We start from the raw sequence: 18,137 nt of genomic DNA, 5'->3' as shown, positions 1-18,137 counted from the left end.
CCATGGGGCAAAAACAACCTTCGGCTCTGCCCCGTAGCTAATCGAGGATCCACCCTGCTAGCCTTATGGGGGATTATTTGGCCCCGTCCTTGGCCCTACGAGGGTGATTCTACGCAGGGCTTATGGAGAAAATTGTCATATCTACTTTTGATCCTACAATTGATATTAGAGTTTGATTTATAAAATGTGGATTATAATATTTGATATGATAGACATGAGTATGTGTAAAACATGATAAACAGCGTGTATTATGTGTTCTCTTTCGTTTGTTTCTCGTTCCTGTAATGCGGTAGCTGAATCCTTAGCAGCCTTCGGAGCTAGCTCATTGTGGTATGATCCTTTGCTTTGGCAGGATCATGCGTCAGACTTTGTTTACGTTCACGCTTCTAACGATTTAGCTAGAGTCGATGATTAATTGAAGCACTTCACATCTTACAAAAATATATCCAAAACTGCCTGCCTGCTGCACTCCGAGGACCCAACCAACTGCTTCGATCGGCAATATATGATTTGGATCGTCCATCCCCAAGGATACTGACATACTGTAATCTGCATTATGAAGAATCCTTTGGCCATCCAAAAGTCGTATAAGTTCAGTTATCTTGCCTCATCTTCCTTTGTCTTCAGGGTGGAATAGTAGGGGACTTGGGAAGCGAAAGTAAATTCTATAAGACTCTGTCTGGAAAGATCCTCGTGAGACCTTATTCATGTCATTCATCTCGTAATCTAATGACTGAGTTAAAGAGAAGAGAAAGTGAGTAGATACGTATAATCACAGGAGAAATGATCTTTCATAGAACATGATTCTATAAATTTGCTTATGAAGCGGAAGCTATGAGTATGATATAACAGTTTCTGTTGAGTATTAAGGACACAAATGTAAAATGCCTTGGAGAAATAAGCTTGAGACATTCTGGTAGGCCTGCAAAGTACGAATTGTGTTAAGGACGTACTCTTCGTTGTTAATCATAGGTCTAGCACATCAGAATTCAGACAAGCAGATAATATAAATCCTGCGGAAAAAAACGAAGATGGGTGATCATCGCTCTAATGTTAACAACTTCACGTCATCACTGAAGAGTGTAAAATAGCTTTCGTTCAGTCATTGTTAAAAGTTCACAGCACACAATAAATTGCACAGCCAGTAGAGACCAATGAATCGATGCAGCGGCAGACTAATATCAGGACAGAAGAGGCTTTTTTTTTTAATCAAAACGGCTCGAGTAGACATCAGTTCATCACCATCTCAAAGAGCAGCGAAAGCATTCATGTGAAACCACAAGCTCAGGTCAGCGGGCAGCGGACACTCTGAGTAGAAAAAGTAATACCACGATTATCCATAATTCAGGACATTATAGGGTAGCTTAAGTAAGTACAGAGCACAAATTTTGCTCAAACTATGTAGAACGTACAAGAAGAAAGAGAAGGGGGGAACTGGAGGTTCACAGTACATTCGCAATTAGCATTACATCGACAAACCGACTTTGGACATCCAGGAAGAAGGATCCAGCAAGCCACTGACTCAAGTTGCCATCACCATTTGCCTCTTGTGGACCTGCAGGAGCTGCCGGAGCTGCCGGTACCCATGGCGGTAGTGCTCGAGCGAGAAGCACAGCTGCCTGATCGCCTCCCGCTTCCCCTCTGCGCTGTCAGAGACCATAAGCTTCTGCCTCTCAACCTCTTCCTCGAGCTTGCACACCCGTGCACGCAGGTCCGACACGGCCTTCCGTCCGACCTCAGCCCCTTTAATCAGATTGACATTCTCCAGGTGCAGCTGATGCAAGTGGTTGTCCATCTCCTTCATCTTTTCATCACGAGTCGTGACATCAATAAGCAAAGTGGACACCCTGCTATCAACTGCAGCTTTCTCTGAAGACAGTAGCTCAAGCCTTGTCTTAAGATTGGCAACGGCTTGATTCACTTCAGATAGTTGTTTCTCACTCTCAAGGGATGCAGCATTCTCAGCATGAAGTTGCTCAAGCTGTGCCTCTGTGGATCTCAACTTGCCTTCAAGAGAATTCTCGACTTCTGACAGTTTTAGGATCTCAGCACTAAGAGAGGACTTCTCCAAAGAGAATTTCTCCTGATTATAAGCAACTAAGGCATTTAAGTCACTGGTTGCCTGTTCCAGATCCTTCACACAGTCCTGAAGCAGTGATTTCGCTTGCAGAGCTTTTTCCAGGTCATCTTTCAGGTTCTTGATTGTAGCTTGTAGCTTCCTGACCTCAGCCCTTGAATCCTCCAGCTGACTACGAACTTGCTCAAACTCCATAGTGCGTTCCTCAAGCACTCTCTTCTGATTGGAATCATTTTCCAATCTTGTTTGCAGGTCCTTGATTATTTCTTGTAGCTTCACAATCTCAGCAGAAGAATCATCTAGGCTGTAAGATGCTCGTTCAAGCTCCATTACCTGGGCCTCAAGCTTCAATTTCTCTTGTGACACTTTTGCTAGGTCCCCTTCAAATTTCTTTACAACTTCCTGGAGCTTTCTGATTTCAGTCTCAAGAGTAGACTTCTCATGGGAATACTTCTCAGAAACTTGCTCAAGCTCCTGCTTGCATTTCTCAATCTCATGGTCACGATGCGCTAGTTGGGCTTCATAATGCTTAGCTGCTGAGGCCATATCTCCTTTTAGACCCTCAACCTCATTCTTGTTTGCGAGAAGTGCAGCTACCAAATCTTCCTTTTCACTGCTAACTTGTTTGAAACTCTCCTCAAGTTTTTCACATTGGCAACACATGTTCTTTTCCTTAAGTGCCTCGAATTCTTGCTTTGCTTCCTGAAGCTCCTCTTCTAGCTCAATAATCCGTTCATTCAGTGCGAAAGAAATCCCATTCCCATTTTCTTCTCTCTCTTCGTCAACATCGGATTCCGAATCTGAAGAAGAAGATGATCCATCACTCCCCTTCTTGGAAATGTCTGAGCTTCCACCAGAACCAAGGAAGACATCAAAGCCAGCTGATCTTGTTTTGCGCTTCTGTTTTGGTGTCTTTTGTTCCATGTTAGGCTTTGGAGATGGGGAAGTAGATTGTGTCTCCGAATCAGTTTCAGACATACCAGAGCCTTGGGACTGCAGTGATGATGGAATATTCTTGCGCAATTCCCCAGTCACATTGTCATAACGCTCAGCAAGAGCACGGTACATGCGATAGAAGTTCTCAACATGAGTTACAAGCGAAGGCCGTCTTTGGTAATACATCTCAGCTTTCTTTGCAAAAGAATCACCTTCATCCTCGATGAGCCTCAGCATCTCTTTAACTTGCTTATCCATCTCTGTTTGTCAAGAAAAAGGTGGTAGTTGGAAAAGATTGTGCTATGTCTAATTACATTGCAGGCTGAAACAGAAACAACACACATGAACATTGGACAAGGCCCTGCAGATTGCTAAGCCTTGCAAGTCATAGAATTATTTCAGTCCATACTGATGTTCAAGAAACAAGGAGAGTCGTTACCTTCTAAATTCTCAGCCAGCCATTTGCTGTTTTTCGGGCTAATATGGCTGTCCCACCACCATGAATGGGACTTCCTCGTTGCCATTCTGTGCATGCGCTTCATTCTCACCAAAAATAAGAAAAATCCCTCTAAGTAGACCTGGTCATGATTGATAGAAGGCATAAATGAGAATATGAAACTACAAATGGATTAGTCTTAGTCTTATGATGAAGAGTAATCTGCAGTTCCAAAACAAATATATGATCTACGGCTTTGCAGTAAAAATTAGGAAACAAAAGATCTTACAATGTGACAACTAGAGAACTGTCAGAATACTGGAGTCAAATTAAACAAGAAGCCACAACCAGTAACATCCCTAGGAAACTTACAGAAGAAAAGATACAGAATGCAGAAAAGCCATGCACGGTATGAGCTTAATCCGCGATAGATCAACTCGCAAGCATGTAGGAAATGAAGTAGGTCTTTCCCTGCCTATCTATAGAAAAGTATTGTTTCCACTTAATTAAAGAGGATGATGAAAAGGACTGAGCATCTCACCTTCCAAAATGCAGGGACCAGACCATTGATTATTTAACAAAGAAAATGCAAACCATCTTATCAGCTAACCAATAAAAGTTCAAAACTAAATTTTCGGGGAAAAAAGCAGGACCAGAAAAAGGATTAGCATCGTCTAAACTGGTAGTGAAAGGTTAACCTACCAAATAGAAAGAAAAACATCCCTACCTCATTGAAGTCATTGATGTACGAAAGAACACACGTACCTTCTTTTATGAAAGATGCAACAGCTATAGACTAATGAATTATGACTATTTCGTATTTGTGGTACACATATTTAGCTGGCATGTGAAAGCAATTAACAATACATGTAGTTTGACACAGTGTGCATATCTCCCAGATAGATAAGTAGAGACTGTAGAGTAGTTCACTCAAAGCAGTGCCCCTTCTCAAGGTAAACTAAACAGATTTGGGTAAAAGATCAAGAAAAAGAATATTGTTGTGAGAACAAATGAAAGTGAAGCTTATCATATCTTTGAGGTAAGCGCAAAAGGATGTGGCAACTACCTCTCCCGTGTTACTCCCTCCGTCCATTTATCTTGGGCGTGTTTTCTTTCAGCACATAGACCAATACACCTCTGAAAATGACCAAAAAGCCCCCACATACTACCTTAAGTATGCCCTTAATGCATTCGTTAATTGACCTCTTTTATCTCACCTGTTAACTTAAGGACGCTGCATGCACCAACTAGATTAGTGACCAGCGCTGCAACCAATGTACTTAACGACATGCAGCCGGTGTGTTCACTATATACGCATGCAGCCAGCGTTGGCCAACAAATAGTTAATGATCTTTGGCGTGTGGGGAGTCAATAGGGTACTACTAACCATATTGAGCTGCATGTACCAACTAATTCACTTAAAAGCCTAAATTGATAGGGAAAGATAGGCAATTCACTTATACTTCAACACTTCCCCTCATGTAGAGGCTCCATCAAGCCTCAGACGTGGAAATATGAGTCAGCTGCAATTTTTTGTTTAATTACGTCACTAAGACTCGAACTCGAGACATCTGATCCTAATACCATATAGAGTTACATGCACCAACTAATTAACCCAAAAGCCTAAACTGATGGAAAAATGTGAGTGATTCACTTATACTTCAACGTACCAAAATCACCAAAATATGCATAGGGAAGCAAACCACACTTAAGACTCTAGGCAAAATCAGAAGAGAAATACGCCCAAGATATATGGACGGAGGGAGTAGGTAAGAGAGAGAGAGAGTCTAATCCAATGAACACGAATAAACTGGCACAACCAAGATGAATCGACAACAAATTTGTTTTGTCCCTCATATAGATCAGTAGTTCAGGGCTCAAGCTGAAAATTGCAGTACCAGATGTTATTCAGTTATTGTCAACCCCTATCCACCCAATAATTGAATGATAACTGAGACTAGTCAATTTAGTAAAAAAAAAAAATGTTTGTGTGCACGTAACATGGTCCAACTTACACCTAGATGGACACATGCAGGCATAAGGTGAGGATGGACCGAGGGGACATTACCATCAGGGGCGGATCCACCACTAGGGCGAGCATGGGCGGCCGCCCGAGCTCCCCGTCGGCGGGAACCCCCTCCTCCCCATGGATTTCGGTGATTCACCGAGCTGAAAGCTGAGGAAGAACCGAAGAAGCATCAGTCCACCACCGAGTTGAGGAAGAGACCTATTTCGCCATTTGGGTAGTTGAGCTGATGAAGTAGTCATCTCCACCATCCATCTTGTTTTGTTGAGCACCTTCAAGACGTTTTTCTAAGAGTTTTGCCAGTTTCAACTATTCTCTTGCTTCTGCCATCTTCTCTTCTCTCTTAAAGGCAACTGCTTTTCGCTTATGAAGTAAAATCTCATCTTTGAGAGTATCATCTCCATGTTACTTCTGAGCTTCTTTATGATCACGTACATCAGAAGATGAATGTGATCCCTTTTCAGTTCCCAAGGTACCAGTAAAAGCTGGCCGCGATAAGAACAGGGCGTTCCATCACTACTTCCTTTCGCTGCATGACCTTGTTTAGAAACGATTGTCTCAGTCTACGGTTTGCTAGGAGAACTACTTAGTGTACCCAACGATACACCAGATTCATTTGCATGCACTGGCAACAAAACATCCCTCTTCATTGTATTGATTACTGATGATGGGAGTACACTAGCACCAACACCAGGGACTTGCTGAACATCAGGTTTATTTTCCCTAATCTGATGTCCAGCAGTACTAATGACTTTGGCTAGCAGCAAAGTTACTTGATTCTTCAATTTCTACCAGTTGCTGCTCCAAGACCTTCGTCTTCTCCAGTTCCTCCTCAGCTTTCTTGTTTTTCCCTTCCCATCTAAATGCAAGAGCCTTCCTTTTTATACCAAACAATTTCTTCTGAATTTTACCCTTAGTTTTCGATGACTTCTGGGCAGCTACATGTGAAGTTGACGGATTTCAAAAATCAAAAGGCTAGTGTGTCATAGCAAGGAATCAGAAGCCAAATATGAAATCCGTTTGACTGCATCTTTAGATTGTGCAAGCTATCTCCTAATGCAAGGTCATGCATTCTATAGACATGATGAATCTTCTTATTCATCGAACAAGGGCAATTTTCTTGAGATGATTGATTAGTTAAAAAAAAGAAACTAGGAAGTGAGGATTGCATTTGAGGAGTTGTGTCCTAAAAATGTTCGTATGTTTGCACCATCAGTTCAAAAGGACCTTGCAAAGAGTAGTGCATAGGAGATAACCAAAGAGATAAAAAAAGATATTGGTGATGGTTTTTTCTCTATTCTTATCGATGAATCTTGCGATATATCAATCAAGTAGCAGATGGCCGTGAGTGTAAGGTTAGTGCTCTTATTTATGTGTTGAATTGTGATATTGTGAGGTATATGATGTTGTAGTAATTGTTTGTGGTGTTGTGCAGGTTCGTGAACAAGGAAGGAAAGGTTATGGAAAGATTTTTGGGTCTTAAGTATGTCACAGAAACAATATCAGATGTATTGAAAGGAGCTTTGTTTGAGTTGCTTTCTACACACGGTTTGGACATTGCTAGAGTTCGAGGGCAGGGCTTTCTACACACGGTTTGGACTTATTCGATTCGCTTAATTATTATCTTAATTAAGATATTTTTCTTTAATCTTGTCTTCAAGTTTGCCCTACCTGCTTTGCCTGGCTGAATGCGCCACTGATTACCATAGGAATAATCTAGTAGTACATTCTGATGTTAACTGCAATTTTCAAGAAGTGCAAAGAAGGATACAAAGACACCTAGCTTGGATCTCTGGGAATTGTATTCTTTATTCATTTCTTGTAGATAATTTTGCTATGCATGTGAAGGTGGCAATAATTGGTGAACACAGCAATGCATGCAAATGAAGGAAATATCTAACAATTAAATTTCGTAATATCCAGCGACCAGTGGACCTTGGCACACAACGGATTCAAGAAGCTCAATTATCAGTACGCGTCACAAATTTTTGGAAGAAAACTCATCCATCCAGTCAATCTCCCAAAATTAACGGTTGTACAAGCTCCGGTATCAGTATTCAGTAAGGTAAAAAAAAAAACAATTCTAAAATGATTTGCAGGTCTTCTAATCCAAACAGCTGTGAGTGAGTACATGCACCAGCTAAGATGGTCACCATATGCATGCTCTAGTACCAACCTGGCAAAAACAATGATCTTGTAAAAATCAAAATTTGCACTCCGTCAGACTGATCTACAAGGCCACATCACACCACAGGCACAAGAAGTTCAAATGGGTGAACGGGTCCTTAGAGGGGAAAGGGGGCTACGGCCTACACATACTAGGAATCGCTACGCTTGAGTCTAGCAGCTTCAGGAGAAAAGCTTTCTAATGGTGACATCTGTGTAACTCGAAGAAAGTTTCTTCATCGACGGATTACGAAAGCTCAGTATAATCAATGAACAAACTACTTTATGACGGTCAGGAGAAAGGGATGGGGATTCAAGGTCAGTCTAAGCCGGTGAAAAAAAATCTCTTTTTCTTTTTTAATTCAGCGTCCTGAAGTATATCAGAAAAATGAATGAAGAAATCACTCTAAGCGCACCAAAAGTCTGGAATCATGATGCCTCCTTTTTCCTGGGAACTGCGAGCGTGGAGTGAACAATAAGCGACAGTCATGTGAATGGGGGGAGGGGGATCAAAATTTAACAAAAATCACCGAAGGAGCGTACAATCCTTTGAGACATAGAAAGCACTCAGCGTAAAATTCATTTCCTTTTGGAAACCGAATTTCCGCCCCCCAAAAAAACACAACAACAGAAATCACGGTTTCTTGGCAAGAGCGATGGAACAAGAACACCTCATCTACACCACAACACAATACCAGAAGAAGAAGAAAAAATACAGAGAGCGAAGGTTGCAAGAGCTCACCGACGAGGAGACCAAGCAAGCCTCCTTTCCCCGCCGGGAGACCGGAGAGCAGGCGCAGGCGACACCGTGCGAGGGCGCTTAAGGCCTGCCCGCTGGTGATGAAGAGAAGTGGGCTCTTTAAACTGCAGGATGAAGAAGGCTCCCGAGGGGGATGACGGTCGTGCCCTCGCCTGGGATGCACCGGATCCTCTACAGTATGCAGTCAGGGACTTTCAATGTCTCTGTGATACTGCAGATGATCTCCATCTTAGATCATTTTCAACCATATTCTCTTCTCGATTCTCTTCTCCGTTCTCATTTTCTTTATTTACTTTCATCTTCAACAACTTCCCTTCAAGGGAAATCGTGAAGGGAAATGAGAGAGAATCCTGTCTTAAAGGAAATGATCATGAAAATCTTTTCGTGACAGGAACCGTGAAGGGAAACCGTTGGAGCGCTGAAATGAACGAAAATCCCGTCATGAAGGGATTCTGGACACTGAAGGAAAACCGTTGGAGATGGTCGGATGGGGCGAGGAAGAGATCTTTAAAGGTAACTTTTATACTGACGTATTTAATGATATGTGGATTAATTTTTAATAGACTATGTGTTTATGACGATGTTACGGGTAACATTAGGTTAGAGGAACGGTTTCTGTAGGGTGGCGAGTGAGCGACAGATAAGATTTCAGTTTCGAACATAAGAATTTAAAGGATTTTCATAAAAGTAATGTTCAGTTTTTTGGAAGGGGCGAGGTTCAACATTCCAAATGCCAGGGTCCTGTTGTTTAGGATTCTTTGCATCGCCGGCAGTAACACAAGGTGTCTTGAGGGAAATCCTCCACGTGCCACGGTGACGTCACATAGTTCAATTAGTGGAACCGCATCCATGGTGTTTAGTGTCTATTGTTCAACTGACGTTCTTACTTCAAACATTGGAGGCAAGATTCGGAAGAAATATGTGTCCATTCTGACTTCTAAGAATGATTCTGGATGCTTGTTTTTTCATCAAGTGATTTCCAATGGTAGTTTAGTTCAGCAATGCATCTGCCCTAGCAGTATCATTTGTATTATGCATATGTACACTTATTTTTCATAATGTACCGATTCCTGTGTGAAATTAATAATTGCGCTGCTTGATAGATAATACCTTCATTCTTTTTTATTTGTCCTGGTTGACTTTTCATGTCTCCAAGGTGTCTTTTGACTATTACTTTTTATAATATTGTATCAATATATATTAATAAAATTATATTTTTACGGAAGTTTTTCTAAAGATAAATCTAGTCATATAATTTTTATATGGCCAATCTTGATAGTTTCAAACATATTAGTGGTTAAACCTTTAAAAGTTTGACTGTATGAATTTTAAAAGGACAATTAAAAAAGAATGGAGGTAGTAATATGTAGTCCGCTTGTGTATCAAAAAAAAATATGTATAACTACGATTTCATAGGATTGGTAACCTCTTCATACATTTTTAATAAAAAAAATTATTAACTCTTATTATTAAAATATAGAGATACAACTGCATAGACCTCTCCACATATGATCATTGAGTCATTGACCAACCAATGCAATGCAAACATGGACTAACAGCTCACATCGTATAACATGATGCACCGGCTTGTTAAGATCCAAGTGTGAATGGATTAGAGGACGGCTCTCAGAATTTGGAAATTGATGAAGATCACAATGGGATTGATAGAGTCATCACACACCACCGTCATTAGTTAGGTTGCATATGAATGATGCTGTATGATATTCTTTTCTATTGTTTCTTACTTGTGGAGCCCAAATTATTTTGTTCATCTCGAGGGTTTGCCATCATAATACACCTGAAAGATCAATAAGATAAGGTTTTTGCCACAAACCAAACATCACTAATTTACAGACCAAATGAGAAAAGAGAAAAAGACTTATCGAATTCGCACAGTACTGATGCGTAGTAAAATGGAGTAAAAGATCTTCCACATCCAAAAGTTAAAAAAAAAGGGAAAATGCACAAACCCCCCCATAAGTCACTCCATTTTTGAGATTCACCCCCATAAGTCATTTTGTTGCAAAAACCCCCCCAACAGTAATTTAGATTTGCAAAAACCCCCCCAGCAATTGTTTAATCCAGAAAATAGGTTTTCTTTAATATAAAAAATATGTAAATTCTTTAATAATTTAGATAAAGGTTTTAAAAATGATTCCTTTGGTGAAATAAATAAAATGAAATGTTTTTAATTCTATTAATCTTATATATATATATATATATGTTTTTCAATGATAAAATAAATATTTTAATTATGAGAAAAATTTAGAAAATCTAGAATAATGTTTTAATAGGTTTTCTATATTTTTAATTATGGAAAAATGGTAAATAATTAGAAAATAAAGGGAATTTTTAATTTTTCTAGGTTTTCTATGTTTTTAATTTTAGATAACACATAAGGCAAATGTATAAGTTGCAATGGTATAAAGGGAATTTTCTCTAATTTGTCCGGCCGGCCTACCCATTGGTATGGCACTTGACCGCATTCCAGCGCTCGGCCTCTCTTCCGTAGATGCAGAGAGTTCGGCAAGATTTAGCATCAGTCTCCATTGATTTATCGTTATTTGTGAACACAAATAATAAATAAAATTATATCCTTATTCCTCTAAGGGACATAATTAAAATATTTATTTTATCATTAAAAAACATATATATAAGATTAATAGAATTAAAAATATTTTATTTTATTTATTTCACCAAAGGAATCATTTTTAAAACCTTTATCTAAATTATTAAAGAATTTACATATTTTTTATATTAAAGAAAACCTATTTTCTGTATTAAACAATTGCTGGGGGGGTTTTTGCAAATCTAAATTACTGTTGGGGGGTTTTTGCAACAAAATGGCTTATGGGGTGAATCTAAAAAATGGAGTGACTTATGGGGGGGTTTGTGCATTTTTCCCTAAAAAAAGGGAAAACTGCAAAAACCCCCCCAAAAGTCACTTGGATTTTGACTTTCCCCCCAAAAGTTGTTTTGTTGCAAAAAGCCCCCCAAAAGTTTGACTTTGTTGAAAAAAACCCCTAAAAATTCAAAAAAATAAAAAAATCATTAAAAAAATTCTAAAAAAAACTAGAGACAATTCTAAGACCTTCTGTGAAATTTGTTTTCAAAAATAATATCCTTTGCATCATATTTCATGGAGAGGAAGTTTGGAAAAAAAAGAAAAATGTGCAGCTCATTTATTAACTCATGTTATTTTAACTTTGTCATGTCTACCATTATTTTTCCTACACAAATAATTGTTTAAGTAAACTAATAAAAGTGGTTTCACTAATTTTGGGGGTGTTATGGATTAGTTATGAATTAATCTATCTGCAACCCATTTACTGAATCCTGCACGTTACAATAACTATTTCAAGATTTCATGTATTTTTACAAGATAGAGGATCATGTAAGAAGACTAAAAAATTTTGTTTCATGATTTTTGGATTAGTAAATAATTAACTATGCATTTAACTCGAATTAATAAATGAGTTGCACGTTTTTCTTTTTTTTCAAACTTACTCTCTATGAAATATGATGCAAAGGATATTATTTTTGAAAACAAATTTCACAAAAGGTCTTATAATTGTCTCTAGTTTTTTTTAGAATTTTTTGTGATTTGTTTTAAAAAAATTTGAATTTTTAGGGGTGTTTTTGCAACAAAATCAAACCTTTGGGGGTTTTTTGCAACAAAACAACTTTTGGGGGGGAAAGTCAAAATCCAAGTGACTTTTGGGGGGGTTTTTGCATTTATCCCCTAAAAAAAAAGTAACCGAGCACATGAAACGCATGGTGATTGGAGACAGGCGGACCGCGTAGCAGGAAGGGGGAGTACTTGGTGAGGGGTAGTTTTGGAAACACGCACAGGTGGACCCGAGAAGGCCGGAGGAGTGGGCCCCCGAGACGTCCTACTCTACTTCCTTGGCGACTGGCGAGGCGCGAATCACGAGGCCATCGTCGCTTGCGGCAGGTAGTTCCAGGCCCCACGGCCGGCGCGCGCGGGATATTTGTTCGAAATCCGTGGCGCGTAGCGCGTCGTTAGTTCCGTTGGCTTGTTTTGAATTATAGCCTGTAATCCTGTAAAATATAGGAGTTACTATAGATTCTATCCATCTTTATAGTTTATATAAGTTGATTAAATAATTATTATATAAAGTTGAATATATATTTTTTTCTAAAAATATATTTAATCTCTTATTATTTATCTTCTATAACTAGATATTTAATACTTGTCTTCCATATATTTATCGTCAGGTTTTTTCAGAGAATACGTCACTCACACTTTACTTACAACACTAGTTATGCCTTTTTAGAGAGCATATGTCATCGCCCTGCACGTCGCTTTCATCACCGTCTATCATGGAGGTCATCTACATCATGCTATGTTTACATAAATATACTACGAGAGAATTATTTTTATCTTCTTACAAAATAAGCCATTATCTTAATACTCCTCACAGCCTGATGGGTTGATTTTACGTATGTGAAACATGTATGCAGCTGTTAGTCATATAAAATATACGAGTTTGGTAGATTAAATTCATCTTCACTGTTTATTCGAGTTAATCAAACGATCACCATGTAAAGTTAGACATATTTCTCCTTCAAAAAATATATTTAATCTCTTATTATTTTTCTTCTCTACTTAGATATTCAATATTTATCTTTTATAAATTTTAAAAATATATTTAATCTGTTATTATTTGTCTTCAATATTTCTTTATATTGTTATATCCTAAATTGATTCTATGTTTGTAAAACACATGTGCGGCTACTAGTTTCAACGGGTGGTACTGTATAATCCATGACTTTTGGTGCAAATGAAAGATAAGCTATTCTTTTAGTGTAACTGTATGGGTGATGTCTTCGTTGATACGCGGGGCTAACTTAGAGTTAGCTCATGTATCAGCGGCTAGATCACGGTATAGTTACGTCATAATATATCCTTCCAAATGCAAGTGGGGCATGCAGTTCATTAATAAGTGAGAATGAGTCTGTTTGACAAAGTGCTTCAACTTAAAAAAAATTAGAGCTGAGTATTTCTAACTCTGAAATCTACGAAACTGAAGTTGAAGTTATGGATAGATAAGAAATCAAGTTAAAATATGACTTGAATTGTATCTGATGAGTTATTGATAACGTTGGATTTGAAATGATTTTGATTAGTATGAGCTTGTTTGCGTGTGATCTAGTTTATAGTTAACCAAAGTTTGAATTGAAGCAGACTGTTTCAGAGTACAGGAAATTATGTCTCACTGGAACATTCGGTGTGTGGGTTTTTTACTACACCGGATAGTATAGTGTTACGGTGAAGAGAGTACCAAAACATTGTTGGTGCTTGTCGGTGAATCCGGAACTAGGGGTCCCCGAATCCCGAGGCCAGTCCAGCAATCCGCCACGTGGCACCTTCCCATGGGGTTCATCTCCGCGAAGTACGAAAAAACTAAGTCCCGGGAGAGGACGCTCGGGGCCACGATCAGTGGTCCCCGAGTACCTGGGTTCCCCGATGATCTGTGAAGACCAAGTGACCGGGAATAGAGTGCTCGGGGTCCCAACGACCAGGAAAACCGAGTACCGGGAAGAGAGTGCTCGGGGAGGTAAACAGTGACCCCCGAACACCCGAGTACCCCGAGGACCTAAGAAAGGTAGTTCCGGGAGAGAGTGCTCAGGGCTGCGAGCAGCGGCCCCCGAGCACTCGGTTCCCCGAGGACCCGTACAGTCAAGTCCGGGAGAGAGTGCTCAGGGCTGCGAACAGTGACCCCCGAGCACTCGGTTCCCCGATGGCCCAGGAAGCCCTCCGTCAGTGGCCCCCACAGGGGTCCAGCGATGAGGTGTCAGCCAGTGAAAGGCTCGATGCCGCATTTAAGAGCGCGCGTGGCCTGTTACCTCCAACTGTTCCCGTCACGCTCGGTGTCAGTCCCTGCCATATTCTGGCAGAAGGGCGTGGGGACATTTAATGCGTGGGTCCCATCCCGCGCCATCCGGCGTGCCTCGGGATAGTATCGCGAGGCCCGAGGAGTTCCGTCTGCCGCGCTGCTGTGGCAGGTGAACAAGATTGGGTGGGCACGCCGGGCCGCTCTGCGGCTGCCCGGTGGGCCCTCTCCACGACCCCCGTTGCCATCGCCATGATGACGACCGAAGACCGGGCGGGGGCGCGTTTTCAACCCTCCGTCACCTCGCGCAGAGGCCATGATGACGCTCTTTCTATTTATGGCATCTTGGAACTCGTGCCCTCCCTTTCAGGGCACGTTACCGCCGGCGAGTATTTAAAGGAGCCGGCGGCGCAGACAAAAGAAGGTGAAATCCAACACGAATCCCAGACAAAGGACGCTCAGAGATCGAAGAACATCTTCGTACAAGCATAGAAGCCCAAGAACAAGGAGCCCGAAGCTCTAGGATAGACAGACATTCTTGTAACCAGCACATTCCTGAGAGACACTCTCAGGGCATTTATATCATCCACACAGAAGTAGGGTATTACACTCTGTGCGGTCCGAACCTGTCTAAAAATCCCTCCAGTACATTTACTATGTTCTGCATTAGATCATTCCACCCCACCTGCCATCGCATTTACATCCATTTATTTCTCCAGCAAACATATTCAGAATCATCCCCCCGCCGAATCTCTAAAAAGGGGTCCCTCAGGATCCCTGCGATAGGAGTTAACCCTCCAACAGTGCTGAAGCAGAAATAGAAGCAAACACCGGATGGTCCGGTGATGGACTTAGAGAGCGTCTGAGTATTTTCTGTATAGAGGAGATTTTTTGCGCCAAGTTTGATTATGTACGCCGGATAGTCCGGTGCTGAGTTTGTGAACACCGGAGAATACGTCAGACTTTTTGTTGCAGAGAGGTTGCAGAAGGATGGTTCAGTAGATTAGCATATTCCAGATTATCTGGTGATGGATATGAGATCACCGGAAGTTTTTACCGGATCTTTCCTTGCAGAGAGCAAAAAATTTCTGAAACAGATAGTGCTACATTCATCGGATGGTCTGGTGTTCAAGAGCAGAACACACCAGAACATCTGGTGCTCGCATTTTCTATAGGATATGCTCTGAGTTGAACTTTTTGATTTTGTGTTAACCTGATGTTTTGGAGTATGGAGAAATGTGTTTGCTTGTTTCAAGGTGTGCAGTTAACGGATGTAACTTGACAGTAGATGACGTGTGATCGGGTTAAGCGGGTGCTTGGTGCCAGACAATTAAGAGGACTGAATGGAGTTAAGTGTGATCCTAGTTGTACACATGAAGGTCAAGCAAAGTATGAAACGGATGATAAAGACGATATGTTGATAAAGTCAAACGAAGGGGGATACTAGTGCAAGTGACAAGGCGGCCCAAGGAATCAGGAGCAGGAGAGACTTGCTGGCGGTCAAGATCGCAAAACGGAGGACACGCATCATCATCAGAGCACTTGCCTCGGGTGGAAGTAAGTGACGGCTAGTCACGCTTTGAGAAGCATGCTAAGTTTTCATGATTTAGTCTTAAAATCGTGGGAGGACTGGAGGAGTATATGGCACCATCGTAAAGCTTGCGTCGAGGCAAAGCCAAGTCGTGAAGGCGTCAAGCCCGTCCGATGAATGGAGAAGAAAATAGACCAAAATACCCTCGATGATAGGTAGAAATGTACTACAAGAGAGGAGTATGTGGGAAAAAATTAGAAAACTTGGAAGTCAAGTTTTTAGGCCTATAAATAAAGAGATAGAGTTATAGGAGAGGATGAACCAACTATTTAAATCCCTTATGTCACCTATATGAGAGCATTGTGGTAAGATTTTAGAGTAGATGATGATGAGTGCTTAGTCTATGTAATAGGTGAAAGTTTTGAGAGAGAAATCTTTATAGTCTATCTAAAATAGAGCTGACCTCTTTGAGTAATGAAATTTATTTTGTTACATATGTTTGAATTCTCCTACTTCTAGTTTCCATTTCTTGATTCACTTGTCGTATGTCAAGTTTTTTCTTTTTGTGTTGATTTTTGTTTTTTTAGTTGAATTTTAACACGTTGGGAATTTGTTCTTCTTGATGCTAAAGGTATAAAATTCACGTACACATGCATATATGATAGGGTCTTGAATTCTCTTGCTTTTAGACCATCGGTTTGGAGATCTTCTTCACTCGGTGTTTATCTTTTGATCATTGTGTGATCTTTTCTCAAGATTCAATTTTTGTATGGGGATGAGACATTGATTGATTTGTTGTGGAACATCGTGTTCGATTCTAATCATGAGATCCACATTTTGTTGAATCTTTAAGTTTGTTTTTGATTTTTTTTTAAACTCCGGACTCTCCGGTCCTGTCTTCGGAGTCTTTGGACTTTCTGTGTAGGCGTAGTTTTTTTGCTGCATGTTTGTGTTGCGTTCTGTTGAGATTCTCTTTTAGAAGTGCGTTGGGTGATTAAATAGTAGAAGATCATCAATTTCGTAAGAAGTCTGTTGAGATATCTATTTAGTTGCTCTAGTCGTCACTCTGGTTCCTACAGTAAATTAGAAATGTTTGTGTAAACCATCTCATCCGTATTTTAATTAAAAATAAAGATATAAATCACTTTCGTTTAACTTACAAACTTACGATGCTACGTGAATCCGGGGGTTAGAGTTCTGTCCAAACCAGCCTGGAAAATGCTCATACGAGTAGTCATGGATAAATGCAGAGCCGGGTGGCATCGGTCATCGGACTCCACAGAAAATGGACTGAGGATTTAAAAACAGAGATAGAAAATGTACTGATTCGTCATCGACCAATGGCATCCGTTCGTTGTGGTAGTTGGTTGGCATTGGCAACTCGTCGTTGATCGTTTGGTCCCCCGCAGATTGATTGACACGTGGCACACCACGGCCTCACGCACTCCCAGTCCCATCAGCAAAAGATAACAAGAAGAAAAAACAACCGTTCTACGATCAACACTTCGACAGTACGTTCACGGACTGATGTACGGGTACGCGTCGTATGAAAATGATCGCGTTCATAAACGGTGTTTTTGGTTGCCTAAATTTTCTTAGGCTTGACTCGTTGTATGTGTATAATTTTTAAAAAATATATTTAGTTATCTGTATCTATTTTTTCATCTGCGTTAACGGATATAAATATACGATTTTATACGGAATGATTTATTTGTCAGTATTACAAAATAATTTTCATACAAGTAACTAATTATAATATCAACTCTTGCATCTACTCATACAACTTCAGATTCAATCAGCTAAATAAAAAATCAGCTCATCTTATCCAAACAAATACAATCAACCAAACACAATTTTTTTCAACTCATATAACTCAACTCAATTTGTGTCCACTCAGTCTGTTTTCACTCAACCTGTTTATACGATACAGCTCTACAAAGCTCTATTCAAGCAACCAAACATGCCCAAAACCACTTCCATGATGTAAAAACTTGAAATCAAAATCAATAGTAAAAAATATTTTATGTTTTCAACATAACACTATCTTTAATGTGTAACTTCAATCACTATCTTCTACTAAAATATATTTATAAAATCTAATAAATTTATAATATTATAAAAGTATTCTTCAATATATATATATAGTTTTTATATTTTCAAACTAAATATTTTAAAAATCATTGATAGTTAAAATTTAAAAGTTTGATTGAATCTTATTTAAAATGGGGGAGTAGTATTTTATCTGAACATATGCCATGCAGTTCTGTGTCTTATGGTCCAGTCCAGCACCATTGCTCGTGTCAGGTCACACTTGATGTTTCACTAATCACCAGCAGGAAACGGCATA

The 18,137-nt window shown here is 39.9% G+C and overlaps 1 protein-coding gene across 1 annotated transcript; it reads right to left on the bottom strand.

Moving 5' to 3' along the window:
• Positions 1–1,313: 1,313 nt before the first annotated feature.
• On the bottom strand, positions 1,314–8,540 carry LOC133885303 (protein NETWORKED 4B-like). Its single transcript, XM_062325033.1, has 3 exons — positions 8,384–8,540; positions 3,453–3,591; positions 1,314–3,273 (listed from the first exon to the last, which is right to left on the bottom strand). Exons 2-3 carry the CDS (start codon positions 3,553–3,555, stop codon positions 1,523–1,525), a joined length of 1,854 nt encoding a protein of 617 aa, XP_062181017.1. The 5' UTR covers positions 3,556–3,591; positions 8,384–8,540; the 3' UTR covers positions 1,314–1,522.
• Positions 8,541–18,137: the final 9,597 nt, after the last annotated feature.

The sequence above is a fragment of the Phragmites australis genome, chromosome 1 (genome assembly GCF_958298935.1).
Source record: "Phragmites australis chromosome 1, lpPhrAust1.1, whole genome shotgun sequence".
Classification (NCBI taxonomy): Eukaryota; Viridiplantae; Streptophyta; class Magnoliopsida; order Poales; family Poaceae; genus Phragmites; species Phragmites australis.
This window is presented reverse-complemented; position numbering and strand designations above follow the sequence as displayed.

Excerpts from the sequence above, each read along its gene's own strand:
- LOC133885303 (XM_062325033.1), bottom strand. The coding sequence starts at position 3,555 with ATGAAGCGCATGCACAGAATGGCAACGAGGAAGTCCCATTCATGGTGG. Across the intron at positions 3,274-3,452 it reads GCTGGCTGAGAATTTAGAAG|AGATGGATAAGCAAGTTAAA; the intron begins GTAACGACTCTC and ends CTTGACAAACAG.